Here is a 24,852-nt window from a genome sequence, read left to right on the forward strand (position 1 = left end):
GACTTCCGACAGTGTTTTATGAGTCAGTTGAAGGAGCTGGGGCTCCCACGTCGATCGGAAAAATGGACGCGACAAAAAGCTGGAATTCATCCGAGTTGCTTTAATCAAACCAAACACTCAGGCACTCTGAAAAGCCCGTTTATCGGGCAGCAATATATATACATATTATCCCGGAGCGTTTGCCCAGGAAAGGCGAGAGGGGGCGTGGCCCAGCGTCCTGGCTGTGGCCTGGCAAGTTGAGGGCGAGCCTGCCCAGGCATGCCCGGGCATGCCCGGGCGTCCCGACCGAGGCCTGGCAAGTTGAGCGCGGGCCTGCCCGGGTGTCCTGGACGAGCCCGGCATGGTGATCGCTCCGCGTCCTTGATAGGTGCAAGGCGATTGTGAAAACCCAGCGGTAGCCGCTACACACGTCCCCCCAGAATCGACTTGCACCGGCAGGGTCAATTTGAGGGGGGTCCTGATGACCCCGCCGAAGCGACCCCTGGCGGGTCGTGGGAGGGGGTCCGGTGTGGTGGTGGGCGGTCGAGTGGGGGGCACCATGGACGGGGGGCGGCCTCGCCACGGCGGAAGGGCCACCCGTGGTGGGTGGTCGACGTCCACGTGCGCCGGCTTGAGGCGGTCCACCGCAATCCGGTCCGACCTGCCGCCGATGTCGATGACGAATGACTTGTCGTCCCGCCGCAGCACCCGGAAGGGCCCGTCGTACGGCGGCCGGAGTGGCCCCCGATGTGCATCGTGATGCACAAAAACATACTCCGCTGTGCGAAGTGCTGGGCGGACGTAGGACTGGGGGTCACCGTGGTGGGATGTTGGCACGGGGGCAAACTGTCGGGCGGCCTCCTGGAGGTCCGAGTGCTGGTGAGCTGCGGACCAGGGACTGGTAGCGTCGGGCACGAATTCGCCCGGGACGCGTTGCGCCTGGCCATAGACAAGCTCGGCGGTGGATGCCTGGAGGTCCTCCTTGGGGGCCGTGCGGAGGCCCAAAAGGACCCACGGCAGCCGGTCGGCCCAACCGCCGTCTTGAAGGCCGGCCATGAGCGCGGCCTTCATGGAGCGGTGGAATCGCTCGCACAACCCGTTTGCTTGGGGGTGGTAGGCCGTAGTACGGTGGAGCTTGACCCCCAGGTTGCGGGCGACTGCGCCCCACAGCTCGGAGGTGAACTGTGGTCCGCGGTCTGACGAGATGTCCGCCGGTGCGCCGAAGCGGGCGACCCAGGTGGCGATGAAAGCCTGCGCCACGTCGGCGGTGGTGGTGGAGACGAGGGGAACGGCCTCTGGCCACCTGGTGGTCCTGTCCACCATGGTGAGCAGGTGTGTGAACCCCCGTGACGGGGGGAGCGGGCCCACCAGATCTACGTTGACGTGGTCGAAATGTCGTTCGGGCACGGTGAAAGGTGCCAGCGGGGCCTGGGTGTGTCGGTGGACCTTGGCCCGTTGGCAGGCCGTGCAGGTGCTGGTCCAATCGCGGACATCCCGACGAAGGCCGTGCCAGACGAATCGCGCCGACACCAGCTTCTGGGAAGCTTTCCGGCCTGGGTGGTAAAGGCCGTGGAGGGAGGCGAAGATGCGGCGTTGCCAGGTGACGGGCACGATGGGGCGAGGCTGGCCTTGGGAGACGTCGCAGAGCAGGACAGTGTCCGTGAAGGGGATGTCGGCCAGGCGGAGGCCCGTGTCCGCCGCCCGGAGGGCTTGCACCGTGGTGTCGGTGGTTTGGTCCGCCGCCATAAGCACAAAGTCCACGCCCAGGTGGACCGCGTTCGCGCTGGCCCGGGAAAGACAGTCGGCCACGGCGTTGTTTTTGCCGGCGACGTGCCAGATGTCCGTGGTAAACTCCGACACGGCGGAGAGGTGGCGCTGTTGGCGGGCCGACCACGGCTCCGTGACCTTGGCCATTGCGTAAACCAACGGCTTGTGGTCGACGAACGCCGTGAAAGGTCGGCCCTCCAGGAGGTGGCGGAAATGGCGGACGGCCAGGTGTAGACCGAGGAGCTCCCGGTCAAACGTGCTGTATTTGAGCTCGTTCGGCCGGAGCTGCCGGCTGAAAAAGTGAGTGGCTGCCAAACCCCGTTCACCCATTGCTCATGTACGGCGCCCACCGCGTAGTCGGAGGCATCCGTGGTGAGGGCGATGGGAGCGTTGAGCACCGGGTGAGCGAGCAGTGTTGCGTCGGCGAGGGCCCACTTTGAGCTTTGGAAGGCCGCATCCATTGCTGCGGACCAGGCGATGTCGTGCTTGGCCGGCTTGCCCCGGAGGGCTTCGTAGAGGGGCCGCATGAGTTGAGCAGCGCGGGGCACGAAGCGGTGATAAAAATTCACCATTCCCAGGAATTCCTGCAGGGCCTTTATGGTGCGGGGACGCGGGAACGTGGTGATGGCCTCGACCTTGGTTGGCAGCGGCACGGCCCCGTTCTTGGTGATGTGGTGGCCCAAAAAATCAACGGCCGTCGTGCCGAAGTGGCATTTGGCCGGGTTGACGATGAGGCCGTGCTCGCTGAGGCGCCCGAACAGTGTTCGGAGGTGGAGGAGGTGCTCGGCCCGGGACGTGCTGGCGACGAGGATGTCGTCCAGGTAAACGAAAAGGAACGGCAGGTCACGCAGCACGCCGTCCATCAAGCGCTGGAATGCCTGAGCCGCGTTCTTGAGACCAAACGGCATCCGCAAGAATTCAAATAAGCCGAACGGCGTGATGACTGCCATTTTAGGGACGTCGGCCGCCCTGACAGGTACCTGGTGATATCCCCGTATGAGATCAATTTTCGAAAAAATGACCCGTCCCGCCAGACGGGCGGAGAAGTCTTGGATATGCGGGATCGGGTACCTGTCGGGGGTGGTAGCGTCATTGAGACGGCGGTAGTCGCCACACGGGCGCCATCCACCCCCCGGCTTTGGCACGATGTGCAGTGGCGAGGCCCACGCGCTATCGGAGCACCGCACGATGCCGAGGTGCCCCAACGCGTCGAATTCGGCCTTCGCCATGGCGAGCTTGGCTGGGTCGAGGCGGCGGGCCCTGGCGTAGACCGGCGGGCCTGTGGTTGGTATGTGGTGCTCGATCCCATGCCGTACTGCGACGGCCGAAAACGTCGGCCGCGTGAGGGCCGGGAACTCCGTGAGCAGGCGAGCAAACTCGTTCGCCGCCGGGACGGCGCATGCCAGCTCGGTCGGCGCGGAGCTGCTCAATGTGCATACCAGGGAGCTGAAGGTTTCGGCGTTGATTAAACGACGCCGTTGGACGTCCACCAGCAGTCCGTGTGCGTAGAGGAAGTTGGCGCCTAGCAGAGCCATGGGCACGTTTGCGGTTACAAACGTCCAAGCAAAGCGTTGGCCGCCGAAGCAGAGGGTGACGTTGCGCGGGCCGAAGGTGCGGATGGTCGATCCGTTGGCCGCAACCAAGGAGGGGCCGCAAACCGCGGATTGCCTGTCCTGGTCAGAGGCGGGTATGACGCTCAGTTGGGCGCCGGTGTCGCACAGGAAGCGCCGTCCGGACGCTTTATCCGTGATGAACAGTAAGTTGCCCGTGTGGCCGGCGCTCATGGCTGGTAATGAACGCCGGCCCGGCCGTTTCCCGGCCTGCCGAAGGTGCACGGGGGTCGGCATGTCCGGGCCTTCTGTCCGAACCTGGCATGATAGTAACACCACGCTTGGTCAGGTGGAGGCCCCGGTCGTCGTGCTGGAGGTGGTCGGCTCGGTGTAGCGGCCGCCAATTGCGTCGGCAGTTCGGTCGTCGACCGTGCCGGGTGCTCGGGCGCCATGGGTGTTGCGTCGGACGGCGGTGGGTCCCATGTCGCCGCTGCGATGCGCTGTCCTGCGGCGGAGATCTTGTCGGCTTCTCTGGCAAGGGCCCGGGGATCTGTGATCGTCGTGCTTGCCAGGGCGAGGCGTACCGGGTTAGGCAGCTGATGGAGGAACAGCTCCCGGAACAGGAATGCCGGAGAGTGCTCGCCGAGCAGTGAAAGCATGTAGTCCATTCGCTCGGAAGGGCGCGTGTCGCCGAGCTCGGGCAGGTCGAGCAGGCGCCGTGCGCGTTCCGCCGATGGGAGGGCGAAAGTGTCGAGGAGAAGCTTCTTAATCGCGCCGTATTTGTCAGCGGCTGGCGGGCTCTCGAGGAGGCTCAGGGCGCGGGCCGCGGTGGCCGAACCGAGCGCTGCTACCACATGGTGGAAGCGGGTGTCGTCGGCCATGATGCCTCGCAGGGCGAACAGGGAATCTGCCTGTGCGAACCAAACCGCTGCGTGAGCCTCCCAGAAGGTAGGCAGTTTAAGGGCGACTGCCGTGTCCATGTCGGTAGGTCACCAATGAAGGAGCTGGGGCTCCCACGTCGATCGGAAGAATGGACGCGACAAAAAGCTGGAATTCATCCGAGTTGCTTTAATCAAACCAAACACTCAAGCACTCTGAAAAGCCCGTTTATCGGGCAGAAATATATATACATATTATCCCGGAGCGTTTGCCCAGGAAAGGCGAGAGGGGGCGTGGCCCAGCGTCCTGGCTGCGGCCTGGCAAGTTGAGCGCGGGCCTGCCCGGCGTCCTGGACGAGCCCGGCATGGTGATCGCTCCGCGTCCTTGATAGGTGCAAGGCGATTGTGAAAACCCAGCGGTAGCCGCTACACAGTATTATTAGTTTCTCTATATGTGATTTTATTATGAGTTTGTGATTTTAATCAACAAAATGTGCCATAATTCTGAAACAGTCATGACAAGTGATTCATGTATTTGCATATCAGTGATCAGTATTTAGCTATTGGGAATTTTGTTTACGTGCTTATTTTTTTGTTCCGTACGGGCCGTACTGGGGCTGTAACATGCTGTAATTCCTGATATTAAAAGTATAATTATATACCATGTGCTCGGAATGTATCGCAAAATGTGAACAAATCGTACCGCAAAAGGAAGAAAAGGGGGGTCCATGTACCAGTGATTTTGACAGACACCCCATATTTTTAGAGCTTTAGACTTTTGATATGTTATCTGGTATATATTACTGCATACAATTTCGCACTGATATGTAGTGTTGCTGTTTTTTCCTATCTGGCCCCATATTTGGGCTAAATGGCTTGGACTAATCTGGCCTGGTTGTTTGTCGGGACCGGGTGGATGTCACAATACCCCCAACAAGGGGATGAATTGGAATCCTTGCAGCACCAGGGCGGTGGTGCGGAGCAAGAGGGGGTAGAGTTTTTGGGGGTCCATGCAATAGAGCCGGACCGGGTATTTATTGGGGATATTGATCAAAGCCTGGCGGGGCCAAAAATGATTTGTGGAAATGATGATGATGATGAGTATGATTTGACACAGCGACTGGGGACCTGGGACAGTCCCATGGAGGTAAAGGTTGACCAGGCCCAAAGGAGTCTGGGTAATGAGGTGAGTTGGTCCGAGGAGGTGGTTGGAATGACCGAGGGGACGCTCACCGAACACTACGATTTGGCAACGGAGGCTCCAAAATTGGACAACCAGTTGGGGGAGTGTGTTGGCTGCGGGCTGGATTCGGACATTGGAGGATCGGGAGATAGAGCCTCTGGAGATTTGTTCCCCTTAGGGAATTTGGATCAAGTGCAGGGAGGGGCAGAACAAGCGGTGGTAGAGGTTGTTACCTGCAGCTGCGGTTTGGCACAGGTGGTGAGAAATTTTAAAAGAAAAAAGAAAATTACATTTAAATGGGAAATTGATTTGGAGCAGCCTTGGTTGGAGTTGATCCCCGGGCTGCGGAATTTGGACATGGAGAGGTCGATGGTGATGGCTTCGGGCAAAAGTTGCCCCTTTCAAAATTTGGTTATGCCAGCCAGCTGGGGGGCTGTGCTGGCGAGATTTGGACATGGGGTCCAACCATGGGTGACATGGTACAACCTGGGTCCCACGGGGGGTCTGGCGGAGTGTGGCGTCCCTTGTCCGTCGGGGCGCCGTCCGAGCTGCTGGCTCGGGCTGACAGGGTCACCAGACCCTGGTGGGAGTTTAGACCTTCAGTGGGTCCGAGGTGGTCTCTCAAGCCTGGGATGGCATATATTGAGGACCACTAGGGGGAGGTGTTGTGGGTCGCGCTTTGGTGGTGGCACCGCGGACGGCCAGCTTGGGCCTGATGTAGTGACCACCCGGGCATGTGACCTGGCACCCTCTTCCTGAGATTCTGGGACAGCCAGCATGTGGTGACCTGGCATGGTGGTTGGTCTATGGACGCGGGTCGAACCGAATGGACAGGAATGAGAGCCTGCCGGACAACCATTGGGGCATCTGTGGAACGTGATGGTGTGAGGGTGACCTTCCACAGATGCTCCGTTATGATTTCTGGACTCTCGGGTTGGGAAGAGAGCCATGGGGTTGTTGAATTTGAGATGTGTAACGAGCCGAGCATATGGGCCATGCTCGGCTGGCATGTGTAATGTGTATGGCAAAGCATCTTTCTTTGTTGAGGTTAGTGAAATGTGGAAAAATGTTTGGCATGGGTAATCTGTGGGTTAGATGCAAATTTAAGGGTGAATTTTGTGAAGAGAAATGGTGGACACCATAATGACGCCATTATTGATCCAGGTGTGTTAGACCAAAGTGTTGGAGACTGTGATAAAATTAATAGGGTAGCAAGACACAGCTTTCAACTGGTTGCGGGGGCAACTGTGCTGATATTTGGGACGTGGGGTTGTAGGGATGTAGTTGTGTGGTCTGATGGTCAACGTGGTGCTATGGGTGTCCGAGGGGTGTGGACCATGTCTTCTGCGTGGGTCTCCTGGTGGAGCATGGCTGTTGACTGGACTTTGGTGTGGTCAAGTGTGGGTGAGCACTGGGAGGCTGCGGTTCTGTGGATTGGGGGACGAGAGGGCGGCGTAGGTGACGTGAGGGGAATGCCACGCACTGCGACCGTCTCCCCCGGGCCGAGGTTGTGTGTGCGGTTGTGTGTTTTTGGCAGCAAGTGCTCACCACATTGGCCAGCTGGGGCTGGTGCAGCCGTGTTCCTCGCAGGGGGGCCGAAGGATGGATGGTGGATCGCACCCTTGTGGACACCCATGGGCCATGTTGGCATTTTGACTGCTCACCTTGTCCCGATGACCCTTGCACGGTAGAGGTGCAGAGCTGTCGTGGCCTCTGGTAGTTGTGTAGTGATGATCACCGTTGGATGCGGATCCACATACCTGCCAGTGTAGTGGGGACAAAAAGAGAAATTTGGAGAGATTTGGTAGGCCCGATGTGAAATTTTGGGATTGTGAAGGGTGGATTGCACTTTGGACCTGACCAACCGGTAGTTACCTGCACATCAAAGTAGAGGTAAGGCCTTGATGAGTACTGTCCCAGGCTTCAGGACTTGCTTGTGGAAATTTTGGGGACATGTAATTTGGAGCTGGGAGGCGGGTGAGAGTGATGACATGGCCGGTGAGGGGATGGAATGGGGGCCACACAGTGTCTTGTGGGTGGCGTATGTTTTAGTGTTGTGGTTATGTGTTTTGATGTGGTCGTGAGAGTGGAAACTGGAGAGTCACTGATGATTATTGGAGGAAATGAGTAAGGGGTGATTATTGTGCTTTTGGAAATGTGTATTGGTGTATTGGTGAAATGTGAACTGGGGGATTTCACATGTGGCAGGCCATGGCAAAACTTTTGTAACATCTTTTGTACACCATCTATGGAATTGTGCTGAATTGTGCTGAGTTGTGTGGAGAATTGAATGGCAGCGGGGTAGGAAGTGTGTTTTGGGGTCTTGTGGATGGGGAAGGTGTGTGTGTCCGCAGGTACAGATCAAGCTCTGAGGAGCGATGCCTGCGCCCCCCCCCCCCCCCCCTCTGCGGCAATTACCCCTGGCAACCGGTGGTAACTGGAAATTGGAGCTCGTCGGTGGAGTGTCTGGTTGGGCGCCGCGGGGTGAGGAAGTCCCCCGGTGACCCGTGTTGCTGTGCTGAAGCAGGAGGCCGCGGAGGAGCCTGGTGTGCGTGGAGACCCTCACCGGCGAGGTAACGGCGGAAAGGGGCTGTTGGGCTGTCACGGGGCCAAGAGGTAAAGGGGGGGGAGGCAATGAACTTGTAAGTCGGTTGACTTGTTTTTGGGACTGCGGGCACCACAGCCTGAAGCGCCCCCACCATCTTTTTGTGCGGTACCTCCCCTCTGCCTAGTTGAGGAATGCACACACATGATATGACATCCATGCCATGGTCCTGCAAGGGGGTGTATTGAAGTAAGTGCTTTGTTGATTTTTGAAATGTAGTGATGATTTATGGAATGAGAATGAGTGGTTAAGGGGTTTGTGTTGAATGAATGTGGGCGAAATCCACCCAGCCATGTCACTCACCTGTAATGTCTGGACAGGGACCGCGGAAATTTAGGGGCGCATTGGGGATGGCCCCGCAGGTAAGGTTGTGTCTTGTGGCATCCACCGGGGGATGCGGTCTGTAGACCGGGATATGTAAAAATGTTTTGTAGAGTTTTTGGAATTTTCTGGTTAAGGTTAAGTTTTGTGGTTAAGTTAGTGTTGCATGTTGTTTGTTTCCTCCCTCCGCAGGAACAATGAAGACACATCATTGTAAATACATGACTGCATGATTGTTAAGGTTTTTAGCATGTTAAGGAAGTGTAGGTAGGTAGTCCGACTCACTTACCACAGCCCTTCCTGATTTATTTCATAGGTTAATTAAGTGTGTGACAGTAGTGGTGTTAAGGCTGGAATGGTAGCGCCTGCAGTGAACCTTGCAGGAGCTACGGTTCCAGGGGGAGGGGGGGGGGGGCTGTGCTATGTCTGGGGGTAAAGCAATATCTAGAGCCAGGTAGATCTGTATAGGTAGGTATTCGACTGTCGCGATAGGGAATCTAACTGTAATAAGTTCTTCATGTTTAGGCGTTTGTCGGGATAAGATGTATGATTGTGGATCTACCAGGAGATTCGAGTGTTAAGTAGTTAGGGATTAAAGATAACGCCCCTGTGAGTCTCACCTAGTAGTCAAACTTTTGTCCATTATGGCACTGCAAACCACAAACATTATGCAACATTAAATAATTCCTTTCCATGACAATGACTTCGGAACAAACGGACAGGAAACCAGGCCTAAAACCCCGCCACAATTGGCCGCTACCATTTACACCTCCGCAAGGCCTACCAACCTTGCATAGCACGTGCTATGAAGAAGAAGCAGGAGTAGAGAGAGTAGCAGTGAGGCAGAGGGCGTGACCTGGATGAGCCGGCGAGTCGTGGGAGGCTCTTATTGGCAGAGCAGTGCGCCAATGTGACGTCATCGCCCGGAGATATTATCGAGGGTCGGACGCCATTTTCGGCAGTTCAGTTCGGAGGTGCGCTGAACAGAGTTGAGTTGAGTGGAGTCCGGAGTGAGAGTTGATAGTTCGTACGAGCAGTTGACGAGTGCCATAATCAAGTTCAGGCAGTTCAGATCGGAGATCCTATAGACGAGTTCAGGGCGCAAGGGGAGCTTGCTGTCCTGCTTTTGGGGCCTCGTGTGCGAACGGAGTGGGCGTTGGCTCGGGCCTTTGCGTTGCTGTGGTGCTCGGAGGCGGTCGGAGAAGGCCTGGTGGCGGCCGAGCGGGGCCGTGTTACAAGGAGATGACAGAGACAGATAAGCCCGAGCTCCGCGTACACTGTACATGACGTGACATGTTTCTTTTGTAATTCATAATCCCCCGTTTTGTATTGGAGGTCTGGAGTGCGGGATCCCGATTTAGAATAGCTTATTACCGGCGCGTATTTTCCTGTCCTTGCTTTTCATTTAATAAATCGTTGTATTATTTTCTGTATATACCTGAACGCAGTTTCCTGGTTGATTTTAATAGCCAAGGCTGCGGGGCTCTCGTCGTTCCCCTCCATCCTCCGCGCTTTGATTTGGAATCCGCTATTGAGTTTTCGCCTCGGGAGTTTAAAGCCTCAATCGGCCTCCGCAACTCTGATGATAAATCGCAGTTGCGTGACAATATTCACAACCTCGTGAAGATAGCAGCTTCTTGTTATTGTCGAATCAAACTCTTTCATCTTGGGAAAAAGGAGACGGAAGCCATCACCGGAGAGAAAGTCAGGAAGCAGATGTCCAAACTGATTTTGTTCAAGCACCAGTGAGATTATAGAACACACATGATACAGTATACACATGTTGCTATTTTATATTCTGTAATTATAATATATCATAATTTGGCAATATCCTGACATGTCTTGGAGGAGAATAACAAAAATATTTACTATGACCATCATGTTTCTCTGCCCAGAAGTATAACTCAGAAGTTTGTTTTCACTATACTCTTCTGATTCTGATTCTTTGATAAATGGATGCAATTTTTTTTCAATGGCACTCATTTCAGTAAGAATATTGTGCCATGTGGAATGAAAAAACAAAACAAAACAAAACCAACACTTGACCACAAATATGGTACGTATACAAGTATTCACATACCAATTTATTTTGCAGATCCATGTTATATTATCAGCCATGAAAAAGTAAACGCAGTCCTATTTCCTATTCTTTAAATTTTTAAAGAATATTTAATTACTATTAATATGTAATATTAATATTATTTCATATTTAATTTATTTTATTTAATTATATTTAATATTTAATATTCTTATTTATTATTAGAATATCTAATTTATTTAATATTTAATTAGAGGGAATTTAAAATTTAATAATTATCAGCATATTTCCTACGAAAATTCCACCTTCCCACTTTATTTTATTCCATTCCGAATTGATTTTAATCCGTTCCAGGGTTGAAAAAGCATTATTTCAGGATTGATGAAATGCCATCGTTCGCTGCTTATGGTTATAAAAACCGCAGCGGTCGATTTGAATGAAGAAGAGGAATCACATTAAATCGGCAAATGACATTCGTTTTGGGGAATCGTGGGGGAGCAAAGATGGCGGACAAATGGCTTCAAAAAATGAGCTTCCCTTCCTATCCAGTTAGTATTGAGATCAGAGATATCAACTCAACAGCGCCATCTGGTGGATGTGACAAAGCACTTCAGTATATAATTGGGAAAATTGAAAATTGGGGAAATTATATAATTGGAAATTATATAATTGAAAAAATTGGAAATTGAATTGAAAATAAAAATTTTTGGAAAATTGAAAATTTGAAAATTAAATAATTTTTTTGGGGAAAATTAAAAAATGAACCATGCTGAACCATAGTGGACCATGTTGAACCATATTGGACCATGTTGAACCATCGTTGGGCACTGAGCCAGAAACAACAATACCATGACTCGTACAAGGAAGCAGTCTATATACAAGGAAGAGAAAATGACCAACAAATGACTCGTACACGGACGTTTATTTATTCAAATGAGAGCACAGAAAAGGGTGTCGTGGAAAGGAATCAATGTAACACCCAGCCAAGACTAGACTATCAGGGACGCCACTTCGTGGTGGTTGTAGCCCCCAAATCGAGCCGGGGACCAAATGTTCCCCATTCTTCCCTGCTGCTGGAATCGTCAGAGCAGCGCGGTCACGGTCCGAAATGACAATCTGGTCAAAGCAGTCACAGCCAGACCCTTTCACTCGTCTCTTTCTCGTTCTCCATCTTGTCTCTTTCTCTTATCTTTCTCTCGAACCCTATTGTGGCCCTGACTTCATCAAGGTGGGTTACACCATCCTGGATGTGGGGGTTTCTGGGTCGCTCCTACAAGATCGATCATGTGTCTGACGTGGGCTTGTTCGAGAGAATTTTCCAGGGCTATACAACAACAACAACAACAACAACTGCAAAGACTTAGACAAACGGATTTTTTCACTGAAGTCCTCCTATTTACACCAATGAGAGGATAACTAGATTGCCAAAAGAATAAAATTGGCAATTGTAAAATACACCAAGATTTAACAACAAAACTAAGCTGTTGTTTGGCAAAAAAAATGAAAAGACTGAATAGTTTTGCCTTGGGTAGGTGGGCCTGTGTTTTTAAATCTGAAACCAATTGCAGCCATTTTGTGTTTTAATATAACCTGATTTTATGTAGATTTATAATTTTAAAGAAATGTTTTCAGGTAAGACAAATCCACACAAGGTATAATGTACAAATTGGTCTGTAATCACAACCGCTGGCTTTTTCTCCTGGGTGACGGAAGCACCAGACGTGTTTGAAACACCGGAGCTGTTGGAAGCACCGGAAGTGTCGGAAGCACCGGAAGTGTTGGATTGAGGGAGCTGTACTGGCTCTCCATAACTTCAGACGCTTTTCCTGTCATATAGAACGGTTCCGTGGGCTTTGGTGAAAGCGAGTATGTCTGGTCTGTCTACGGGAGAGAATATGAGAATACATCAGCTGAAAATGCATGATTGTTCTGAAGTGTCAGTGTTGATCCCTGAATGAATCCTAATAATCACCAAGGTGACATGTATGTATCTTGTAGGAACCTGGTCCCGTGTTGAGGCAGAAAAAACGACTACGGACAACAAATTGTTCCTTTATCATTTGGAAGAGTTACCATATCCGAGATCTGATTAATCTTGAATATCGTTTGACAATAAAGTTCTGACCAAGGTCATGTTGTGAGAGGTCAACTTACATCACCCTGGGGTTTGCAATGGTCTGTGGAATCTGAGGACGGAAAATAGAAAGGAGGTTTCAGTTCTCCAACAGCAAATGTTTACATTCTGTATCAGTGACACGATATAACTCATCTCTAGAAACTAAAACCGGAAAAGGAAGAACGCACCCAGGATAGTGAAGCGTTTCAAATTGTAACAATTGCTAACTTGCCTCGTTGTAATTGGATGATCTTCACCACAAGGTAGATGCAGAAGAAGAAGAAAAATGCCATGATACCAGAGACGCACACAAAAGCAATGAAGTAGGGTTGTGGATAGTCCTGCGTATTGGTTGACCTTGTACTGGGAGGGATAGTTGAATAGATGGAGGACGTTGTTCCGTCTGAAGATAAAGACTTTGAATCATCTTGGCCTGAAAATACAAATGGCACCAAAATAGAAATTGAAATGAGGTGGAAACTTTCAATCCTAGTGTAAAGGATGATTAGCTTGATCTGTGACCCACCTGTTGTTACGTGCACCTGGAATCTGCTCGATATGTTCTCTTTTCCTGATTCCAGTTTAATGTTGCATTCGTACATTCCAGCATCTTCTGCAGCCACGTGATGCATCACCAAGGAGAAGGTTCTGGTTTGTTTCCTGCAGCATCTCACCACCTGTCCCACTGTCACCCCAAGTACCCAAACCAAGTACCCAAAGAATATCCCTGAATTCCCCCATAATGTCCCACTCCGTCCATGCTCTCTCCGGCCTAGCGGGTTCACTCCGAAACACCACCACGCTGACTCCAGCTTGCCAGCGCCATCGGCGGCGGCACAGGGCAGCACTACGGAAGAGTTCTCCGTCACATTCTTCTGTATTACTGGAATCTCCTTTGCGGAACAATCTGTGAGAGAAGAAAAGAGAATGATTATATCAAGCCTTCTTTTCCTCTGGCTGCTTGGATGCTCATTTTCTGGGGACACCGCTATGCTGCTGATGCAATGTCCCCTTGCCAGCCAGCTGGTACTCATTTTGCCAACTTCAGAAGAATGAGTGGCTGAATTTACCTGCCTGGGGTTAATTCAACAGAATGACAGGGACTTGAACTAAAGACCGTAGGATCTTAAGCCAGCCAGCCACCTTAATCTGTTGTTGATGCTTCCTGAACTGCACACCATATAAATCTCATACAATCAGAAGAATGCCCATAACTGTACAGTCCTTATGGGCTTCCTGTGAGGCTGTTTTCTTTCCAAAAGGTCCTATGGGAATCTGACAAGATGTCCTATAAAATGTAAAGAATTCTGAAGGATTCATATAATATGGAACATTGTAGTTTTGCTTGTTGCACATGCCGGCCATGTTGTGGTCTGTGTTGGCAGATAATGGTATTAAAATGGACGTTTTATCATTGGGAAGATGTTTTATTCCATGGTGGTACTTCTGTTTTTAACAAGAAATGGCAAAGGAAGAAAATATGTTTTTGTTTGATATAATCTAATGGACTGTACACTCTTGTTTATATTGTATGTTTTGTGTTTAATTTGAGTGTTTAAGCTCTAGATTACATTGTTTTGTGTTCAATTTAACAGTTAACACTTATTATGCATTTTTTATAGTTAATTGTTATATGTTCTGTGTGTAAGCTCTTATACGAGCCTCAACAGATATACCAAAAAAAATACACTTGTAATTACCCCCACACGCGAGGCGAAAACGGGGTTAAGCAATTGGTTCGTGTCGGTCCATCTCTCCGTCCGTCTACTAATGTCAGGTTGTGATGGAAGAGCAACCTGTTTTAATTGAACGTTTTATTTTGAACACGAATCGGAAAATGACCCTGTAGTTTAGCAGTACTTTGCCCCAGAATTCGGCCCGATCACACATGTACACAGAAAGGAATGAGGTAATATTTTTACTCTGTCTGCCTGGTAGCCAAGCAAAATTGAAAATCATTCCAAACGGGAAACGTACTGTTTTAAGGACGTCATCATGGACACAAACAACAGGCACGTAAAACTAATAGAACATATTAGATATAGGGTGATGTAATAGATGCTGTGTAAAACGGCGGTATACGAATGGAAAATAATGTATTTATACATTTAAAATCATTATTTTATTCGCCCTCGTTGGACTCAGTCCGAAACGGAGGCTTATGGATTGGGTCTAGTCCGTTTGTCCGTCCGTGCATGCGTGTGTCCGCAACCATATCTCGGACATGTACGTACCGATTTTGTCCATACTTCGCATAAAGACAATACATGATGGCATGCACGTGCTTCTCACTTTATTTTTCGATCACATCAAAGATGGCCGACTGGTAGTATGGCGGCCATTTTAATTTAAAAAACAACAACCCAGTATTGAACACGTCCTCAATCATTTCTTGGAAATGCATTTACAGATATTGTTAAAACTTGGCAAACAGATAATGAACAATGGGTTACATATCCATCGTTACATATCCAATGGGTTACAGGGCCTTCTCCATCGCTGCTCCCACCCTCTGGAACTCACTACCTCACACCATCAGAGACTCCTCCTCACTCACCACATTCAAAACATCACTAAAGACCCACCTGTTCAACGCTGCATTCAACATTCAACCCACAGCATTTAACCCCTGACTATCTCTTCTCCTTCTCCCTCCTTTTGCTTTAAATATTTCCCTATTGATTCTTGTCTTGTCTTTTTGATTCTTGTCTTATATATATGCCGTATATCGCTGCTGTTTGTTTTCTTGATTCTTGTCTTTTTGCAATTGTTGTTTTCATGTATTGTTATGCATTATGTTTTCCACTCTGTCAAAGCGCCTTTGGGCTTCTGGAAAAGCGCTATACAAAATAAATGAATTATTATTATTATTATTACATATGCACATCGTTTTGTCGAGGTATATCCAAGATGGCCACCGGGCGACCATTTTGTTACTTAAACCTGTCCCCAACTATTTCTCGGCCATGCAAGGACCGATTTTGTTCAAATTTGGCGCAAAAACAATGCACGAGAGTATACATATGCAGAAGATTTTGTTTTGCAATTCGACCAAAGATGGCCCACTGCCGGCTTTTAACTCCATACATCAAAATTAATAAAAACACAGGGGCTATGACTTTTTTTGTCTTTTTTTCTCCTTGTTTAATTTGAAGTATATAGCGGAACACTGCGTGTGTTAACGTGTTATGTGAACTCTTTAGTTTATGGTTTTTGCGTCCAGTTGTCTGTCCTACTCTCTGTGTGCCTGTCCATCTGTGATAGGTTTTCATTGCCACGATAACTTAAGAACAGCTGAAGGGAACTAAGTCAAACTTGGTTCAAGTATGTATAATGATGCAAAGAGGAACTGATTAGATTATGGGATCAAGAGGTCAAAGGTCCCGTCAGGTAAAACTTCTGTGACTGTGCGAACTTGTGAACAAGTGATGGGATTTTGACCACACTCGGTAGAACTATATAATATGATGCAAAGGTGAACTGATTAGATATTGGTGTCAAAGGACAACGGTCAGACGTCATGTCAGGTAAAAATGGGATACTTTAGAACAGCTGAAAGGACTCATATCAAAGTTGGTACAAGTAGGTATATATTATACACTATAATATTCTGCTTAGGTGAGTCTGTCTATGTCCGTCTGTGGGTGTTGCCTCTCCCGTTAAGGGAGTGGTTCCACCCATTCTAGGAGGGGCTTCAAAAACACATTTCTACCATTTTGTTTTCCTTGCATATATCTGTGGTTCCAGAGGCTTCTGATGTCCATTTTAAGACTGAATCAACGCATCTTCTATCATAAGTTACTTTTTGAAGAAACAGGTACATTTTGATTACAATTCATGTAAAGGATACAATGCAATGCATGTTTAGTTTGGAGTGATCGTGGCAGCTGTCTATTATACACCGCCCAAAAAGATGTTTTCACAATGCAAAGGAAATAAAATCATGAAGTCTTTAATAAAAAAAACTTTTGGTTTTCGCACGAGTTTTCAAGTGTGAATTGTGTGCAAGTACAAGAAAAATAAACAAACTGTATTTCATGTGTGCATGGACATGCAATACACATATGTGAAATAAATACATAAACACAGGGGAAATTGCCGAGATATATGTTTTAGTTCTTATTTTATAAGTTGTATGTACACGTAGACTATAAAGAAGTTTTTTTGAAATCTGTAATTGAAAAAATGTAATTTTGTATTCTGCAACAAAAAGAGAAATTTTGGTGTTCACCGGACAGAAGGGTGTAATCTAATTCCCGCATACACCACCCAGAATACTTTTTCCAGGGACTTTTCCATTTGAGCTGTATTCTTTATACAATGGTCACAATAAAATGTTTCATTCTTTAGACGTACTTACAATACAAAAGTTGTAATTCTTTGGAACTCTGCAAGTGGGGGGAGGGGCAGAGCTTCATTTACGTGTCACCTCTTACTCTTACTCTTACTCTTGGTAACTTACACGTTACGTTTGTAACTGCCATTTCCAATATGAATAAAAGAATGAGGGAACAGTACGGGACCGCCAATGAATGTCGTGATCCGCTCCCCCACTCCCCTGTGTGTGATCCTCTCCTCCTCCCTCCTGTGTGTGATCCTCTCCTCCTCCCTCCTGTGTGTGATCCTCTCCTCCTCCCTCCTGGGTGTGATCCTCTCCCCTCTCCCATGTTTGTGATCCCCTTCCCCTCTCCCATGTGCGATTCTCTGCTCCTCTCCCCTGTGTGATGCTCTCCCCCTCTCCCCTGTGTGATCCTCTGCCCCTCTCCCCTGTGTGATCCTCTCCCCTCTCCCCTCTCCCCTGTGTGCGATCCTCTCCCCGGTGTGTGATCCTCTCCTCCTCCACCCTGTGTGTGATCCTCTCCCCAGTGTGTGATCCTCTCCGCCTCCACCGTGTGTGATCCGCTTTTCTTCCCCCCTCTGTGTGATGCTCTCCTCCTCCCCCCCTGTGTTTGATCCTCTTCCATGTTTGTGATCCCCTTCCCCTCTCCCCTGTGTGATGCTCTCCCCCACTCCCATGTACGATCCTCTGCCCCTCTCCCCTGTGTGATCATCTCCCCTCTCCCCTGTGTGTGATCCTCTCCCCTGTGTGTGATCCTCTCCCCTGTGTGTGATCCTCTCCCCTGTGTGTGATCCTCTCCCCTGTGTGTGATCCTCTCCCCTGTGTGTGATCCTCTCCCCTGTGTGTGATCCTCTCCCCTCTGTGTGATCCTCTCCCCTCTGTGTGATCCTCTCCCCTCTGTGTGATGCTCTCCTCCTCCCCCCTGTGTTTGATGCTATGCCCCTCCCCCCCTCTCCCCTGTGTGATTATCTCCCCCTCTCCCCTGTGTGATCATCTCCTCCTCTCCGCTGTGTGATTCTCTCCCCCTCTCCCCTGTATGATCGTGATCCTCTCCCTGTGTGATCATCTCTTCAGTGTGATTATCTCCCGCTTTCCCCTGTCTGATCATCTCCTCCTCTCCCCCTTTTTTTTTTTTTTTTTTTTAATACAAGATCGAGGCCCATGAATGAGCTAACATTAATCACACAAAAAGTCAAACCGACACATAAAACATATAATAATGGGAGCGGTAGACAAGGTGGGGAGAGAGGGGGAAGGACACAAACACAACATTTGAGAGCAGGGACATCGAGAGATCTGTGGGAGGGAGAGAGCTTGGGGGGAGGTGGGAGAGGTATAAAACACATGGACACTCCAGGGACTTCCAGGAAAGAAGTTGGAATTTCAAAAAAGTGTATCTGGGGTGAATTAGCGGTGGTAGAAAATATCAAAGTTTTTGGATAGGGGAAGATAAGAGATGGTTGTGAACAGCTGTTTTAAAGACCTGGAGGGAGGAGTGGGATTGAAGAGAGTGGGGAAGTTTGTTCCATAGGCAGGAGAAAAGAGGAATGAAAGAGTGAAGGTGAGCAGAGAGTCTTGATTTTGGTAGTTTAACCATAAGAAGGTCGCTGGCAGATCTTGTGTGACCTGTAGGAATATTTGGGGGGCAGAGCACAGAGAGAGCTGGGGGAGCAAGGCCGGAGAGGAGTCGGTAGAAGACAGAAAGACCACCAACCTGCCTGCGGTGAGTGAGTGAAAGGCCCTCGGAGTTAGCTTCATCGTGGGAGATTCCAATGATTCTGAAGGCTTTGGTTTCAACAGCGTGAAGCCGAGTTAGGTGTGAGGCAGGATCACCGGCTCGGAGGGGAGAACAGTATTCCATTGAGCTGCGGATGAAAGCCTTGTATGTGTTGAGAAGCTCAGGTGTGCCAAGGAAGGACTTCACACGATGGAGGATGCCCAGTCGGCGACTGGCTTTGGAGGCCAGCTTGGAAATGTGGTTTTCCCAGGAAAGATCATGGCAGATAGTGAGACCGAAAAGCTTGAGCGACAGACCTTCTTGGAGAGGATTGTTGAGAAAGGAGATGGGAGGGTTGTCCAGTAAGTCTTTTCGGAGAGACATAGTGAGAGTGTGAGATTTGTCAGGATTGAAAGACATGTTCCACTTGTTTGACCAGTCTGTGATTTTGTCCAGGTCTGCAGAGAGTGAGGAGGCTGCAGATTGCCGATCTGAGGGATGAGGAATGGAGTGGCAGAGAGTGGAGTCATCAGCAAATAGATAGAGAGGATTTTCCAGAGAGTCGGAGAGATCATTGATGAAGACCAGAAAAAGCACAGGGCCCAGAACAACGCCTTGGGGAACTCCAGCCTGAACAGGAAGGGGAGATGAGAGAAATCCATTCATGGCCACGCGTTGACTACGACCAGAGAGGAAGTCCACAAGCCATCCGTGGAGATTTCGATGGAATACCATAGGAGCAGAGTTTGGTGAGCATATCTGGGTGCCAGACCGTATCGAAGGCACGTGATATGTCAAGGGAGACAGCTCTGATTTCCTGTTTGCCATTGAGGACCTCCATCCATTGTTGAGACAGCAGAAGCAGCATGTCCAGAGTAAAATTACCTGGTCTGAATCCAAATTGATGACCGGAGATCAAGCCATTGGAGAAGAGGAAGGATTTGATATCTGAAGCAATGATGGATTCCATGACTTTGCTGATAATTGGGAGCAGGCTGATTGGTCTATAGTTGCAAGGATCTGGTTTGGCACCTTTTTTGTGTAAAGCGGTAATGTTTGCTGATTTCCAAGATGATGGCAGATGACCTTGAGCAAAAGAGAAGGTGAAGAGAACAGAGAGAGGGTGAGAAAGAGCGGCAGAGCAGGATTTTAGGATCTGTGGGCTGATGCCGTCTGGTCCAGATGCAGATTCAGAGTCGTGGGTGACAAAAACTTCTCCACCTTGTCAGGAGAGAAGGACACAGCGTCCAGGAGCAGTTGGGTTCGACTGAGTAAGGTGGGAACAGAGAGGAATGGGTTTGGGACACAAGATTTTGAAGGAAACACAGAGTTGAGGCATTCGGCTTTGTCACGTGTGGTGTCAACTGTGTAGCCATTTGAGGTAAGGGAGGGGATTGAAGGGGAACAAACACCAGAAACGGATTTGTGATTATCTCCTGTGTGATTATCTCCCTTTCTGCCCTGTGTGATTATCTCCCCCTCTCCCCTGTGTGATCATCTCCCCCTCTCCCCTGTGTGATCCTCTCCATATTGTAAACAAATTGTGTAGATTACATAATTTCTGGATCTGATGAATTGCCAGTGACCATTTTGTAAAACTGAATGTGCAGCATCTAACTCAACATGTCCAAGTGTCACACACGTCCACGTCCGTGGGATTCCCATCGGTGGCCCACTAGTAACGATGTAATAATGTTGGTGTAGGCATATCTGGTCGATGTCGAAGAGTGCCCTGCTGTTTTATGCCTCTTCGTCGACAGAAGTTATCTGTTAATATCATCTGTTAATAATATCAGCAGAATGGCTGAATTTATTTAATTCAAACTTGGTACGGGTATGTATAATGATGTAAAGAATAACTGATTATATTTTTGGGGTAAAGGTCAAAGGTCAATGGTCAAGTCTCTAATATGTCTATCACTTGAGAACCGCTGAAGTGACCTAATTCAAACTTGGTACAGATATGTATAATGATGTAAAGACTATCTGATTATATTTTGGGGTCAATAGGTCAAAGGTCAAAGTGTGTAAGGTGTCTATAACTTGAGAATGGCGAAAGGGATGTAATTCAAACTTGGTACAGATGTGTATAATGATGTAAAGATTAACTGATTAGATTTTAGGGTCCCGAGGTCAAAGGCCAAATGTCAGAGGTCATGTCAGGTAAAAATGTGAGAACTTGTGAACAGCTCAAGGGATTTAAATTTAAACATGGTATCAGTGTGCATAATGATGTAAACATGAACCGATTAAATTTTGGGGTCAAGAGGTCAAAGGTCATGTCAGATAAAAATGTCATAACTTGAGAACAGCTGAATGGATTAAAATCAAACTTGGTACAAGTATTATAATGATGTAATAATGTGGGTGGAGGCATATCGGTTGATATCGTGACATCGAAGACTGTCGTTCTAGTTTCTTTTGTTTTTAATTTTACAGCATGTTAAGGTCGTTATTTTTATCATGTTTTTATAATGTGTAAACACCGTTGTTTTTATCGTTTTGTTTTAAATTTGACATGTTAACACCATTTTTTAAATCATGTTTTTTAAATTTCATAACATGTTAACACCAATGTTTTTATAATGTTTGTTTTTAATTTTACGTGCTAACAGCATTGTTTTTATGTTTTGTTTTATATTTTACATGTTAACAGCATTGTTATCACGTTTTTATTTTATTTTACATGTTAACACCATTGTTTTTATCGTTTTGTTTTTAATTTTACATGTTAACAGCATTGGTATCATGTTTTGTTTTTAATTTTACAACGTGTCAACACCATTGTTTTATCGTGTTTTGTTTTCATTTTACAACGTGTTAACAGCATTGTTTTTTTTAATCATGTTTTGTTTTTAATTTTATAACGTGGTAACACCATTGTTTTTATCATGTTTTGTTTTTAATTGTACATGTTAACAGCATTGTTTTTATGTTTTGTTTTTAATTTTACAATGTGTAAACACCATTGTTTTTGTCATGTTTTGTTTTTAATTTAATAACATGTTAACACCATTTTTAAAATCATGTTTTGTTTTTTATTTTACAATGTGTAAACACCATTGTTTTTGTCATGTTTTGTTTTTAATTTAATAACATGTTAACACCATTTTTAAAATCATGTTTTGTTTTTTATTTTACAATGTGTTAACACCATTGTTTTATCATGGTTTGTTTTTAATTTTACAATGTGTTAAAACCATTTTTTATCATGTTTTGTTTTAAATTTTACAATGTGTTAACACCATTGTTTTTAGCATGTTTTGTTTTATTTTTATAACGTGTTAACACCATTGTTGTTTATCATTTTTGTTTTATCATTAATGGTTTTAAGGTTTAAGGGGTTGAAAGAGACTTAAGGGGTGTAAAGGTTTAAAGTGTATAAAAAGTTGGAAGCTTGAAGGGATCTCAAGGTGTCTAAAGTATTGAAAAGATCTTAAAGGTAAAAGTGGTCTTAAGGGTCTTGGGGGTATTCAGGATATTGTGGTCTAAAGGGTCTTATGGGTCTTCAGGGTATTTTGTGGCTTTTGGGTCTTTGGATCTTTTGGATATTTTGGGTCTTCTGGCACTTTAGGGGTCTCAGTGTATTTTGTGTCTTTTGTGTCTTGGGTATTTTCGGGGTCTTTTGGCTATTTTGGGTATTTAGGCTCTTTGGGGTCGTTTGGGTATTCGTGGTCTTTTGGGTCTTTTAGGTCTTTGTGGTCTTTTTTGTCTTCAGGGTGTTTTGGGTCTTTAAGGGTCTTTTTCATATTTTGGGTCTATTGGGACTTTAACCCTTTGAGTATGGATTATGGACTTTGAGTATGGACTTTAACCCTTCCAGTGCCGCAACCCACGAAAAAGTTTTGTGTAAGGATGACGTTACTACACGTCATCGACTATACCTATAAATATATCGTCAGTATGTGGTTGCATTCCCGCACCAAAATGCCAAATTAATCCCGTACCGGAGGTATTTTTATCAAAAAAAATCCCGTACTCAAAGGGTTAAAGGTATTTTGTTTTGGGTATTTTGGGTCTTTGTGGTATTTTATGTCTTTAAGGATCTTCAGAATCTTTTGGGTCTACTCGTGTTTTGGGTATTTGGGGTCTTTTGCGCCTTTTGGGGTCTTCAGGTTATTTTGGTCCTTTTGGGTATTTTGGTCCTTTTGGGTATTTTGGATCGTCAGATTATTTTGTGTCTTTGGGGCCTTTGAGGTCTTTTGAGTCCTGTGGGTATTTAAGGTCTTTAAGGGTCTTTGAGGTATTTGTTTTTTTTTTGAGCCTTTGGGTCTTTGGGGTCTCTTTGGTCTTTAAGGTTATTTTGGGTCTTCATGGTCTTTTGGGTCTTTGGGATCTTTTGAGTCTTCAGAGTGTTTTGGGTCTTTGGGGTTTTTTGGTCTTTAGGGTATTTGGAGTCTTTTAAACCTTTGTGGTCTTTTGGGGTTTTGTGATATTAAGGTTCTTGGGGGACGTAAACGGTATTTAAAGGTCTAAGGGATCTGAGAAGTCGAAAGGGTTGTAAGTTATATTCCAACAGTATGTAATTAATATAAGTACATAATTAATAGACAAGATGCAACTGGCGTTCAAACAGTACGTAATTAATAGACATATTATCATACGGCCCGAAGGACCGTGGTTTTCGCTTTTATATATTTAGAAAATGAGTGTTGACATTTGCTGTGAGCCCTTGCGACTACGCAGCTGGAGACGTTTTATATTTTTTGTATACAAGATAGAGGCTCGTGTAAGACCTAAGATAAAACATAAACGGACACACAAAACATATAATAAAGGGAGCGGGAGACGAGATGGGGAGAGAGAGGGAAGCACCCAAGGTAGAGAACAGAGCACAATAAAACAACGGTAGAGAATAGGGACATTGGGAGATCTGTGGAATGGAGAGGGCTGGAAGGGTGGTGGGAGGGGGGGGGGGGGGGGGCGGATACACGGTATAAAACAAAATAATTTCAGGAATTAAGTCGGTGATTGAAAGAGGTGGATTTGGGGTGTATTATCGGGGGTAGAAAAGATAAAGGTTTTGGATGAAGCTAAGAGATTGTGGTGGACAGCTGTCTTAAAGACCTGATCTGTTTTGTTGTTTTGCAATCGTGCGCTGTCTGTGTTTGTGTGCTTGTGTGTGTGTGTGTGTGTGTGTGTATGTGTGTGTATGTGTGTATGTGTACATGCGTGTATGTATGCGTGCGTGTGTGTGTGTGTGTGTGTGTGTGTGTGTGTGTGTGTGTGTGTGTGTGTGTGTGTGTGTGTGTCTATGTGTGTGACTGTGTGACTGTGTGTGTGTGTGTGTGTGTGTGTGTGTGTGTGTGTGTGTGTGTGTGTGTGTGTGTGTGTGTGCACGCGACATGTCTTGCACACACAAAATATGTGCAACATGTTACACACAAGACATGTGCACACAACACACCACCACAACAAGTCACACACAACATGGGTGTATACAATACAACATGTGCACAATATGTATATATGTATGTAACGCATAAAAATAATGTGTGTGAAGGAACTGCGCTCCAACGCGAGTCGAAAGAATTGACGCGACCAAAGACGGAATTCGTCCGAGTTGCTTTATTGAAACAAAACAGCTCAGGTATTCTGACAAAAGCCCGTTTTTCGGGCAACAATATATATACACATTTATGTCGGGACGTTTGCCCGGCAAAAGCTATACCGGGCATGCCCGGGTATCAAGGGCGAGCCTTGGAAAGGCGAGTCTGGACCTGCCCGGGCGTGTTTGGCTGCGGCCTGGCAAGTCGAGGCTGGGCGTGCCCGGGCGAGCACTGGAAAGGCGATAGCGGGCATGCCCGGACGCTCTGGGCGAGCCCTGGAAAGGCGATAGCGGGCATGCCCGGACGCTCTGGGCGTGCCCTGGAAAGGCGATAGCGGGCATGCCCGGACGCTCTGGGCGAGCCCTGGAAAGGCGATAGCGGGCATGCCCGTACGCTCTGGGCGAGCCCTGGAAAGGCGAGAGCGGGCATGCCCGGGAAAGACGAGACCGGGCGTGCCCGGGAGGTTCGGGCGTGCCCGGGAACAGTGAGTCCGGGCATGCCCGGGAGAGGCGCGTCTGGCCGTGTTCTGGCCGGTGCAAGGCGATTATGTACATCCAGCGGTAACCGCTACATGTACATACAATATACAGCATATGATGTCAAGCAAAACAAAACAAAACATCCCAAACCAAAACCAAAATCCAAAGCAAAGCCAAACATATTGTTGCGAATATGGAATTTGGCCTCCATATCCGCTTGTAAATATTCCCCTATTTTCTCCAATACTCCCCAACTTTCCCCAGTCCCCCATTCCCTAGTCCCATTGCATGTAAATAACAATCAGTAGAGCCGACCTTCCCCTTATTCCCC

At 47.8% G+C, this 24,852-nt stretch overlaps 1 protein-coding gene across 1 annotated transcript in view; it reads right to left on the reverse strand.

Moving 5' to 3' along the window:
- Positions 1-11,228: 11,228 nt before the first annotated feature.
- LOC137433720 (uncharacterized) overlaps positions 11,229-24,852 on the reverse strand; it is a 90,442-nt gene continuing 76,818 nt past the window's right edge. Inside the window, exons 3-6 of the mRNA XM_068125984.2 lie at positions 12,964-13,344; positions 12,670-12,870; positions 12,476-12,507; positions 11,229-12,202 (exon numbers count right to left, since the gene is read on the reverse strand). Of these exons, the coding sequence (XP_067982085.2) occupies positions 11,999-12,202; positions 12,476-12,507; positions 12,670-12,870; positions 12,964-13,344 (818 nt within the window). The 3' untranslated portion in view covers positions 11,229-11,998. The remainder of the gene's footprint in view (positions 12,203-12,475; positions 12,508-12,669; positions 12,871-12,963; positions 13,345-24,852) is intronic.

This window comes from Myxine glutinosa, chromosome 10 (genome assembly GCF_964187855.1).
Source record: "Myxine glutinosa chromosome 10, kmMyxGlut1.1, whole genome shotgun sequence".
Classification (NCBI taxonomy): domain Eukaryota; kingdom Metazoa; phylum Chordata; class Myxini; order Myxiniformes; family Myxinidae; genus Myxine; species Myxine glutinosa.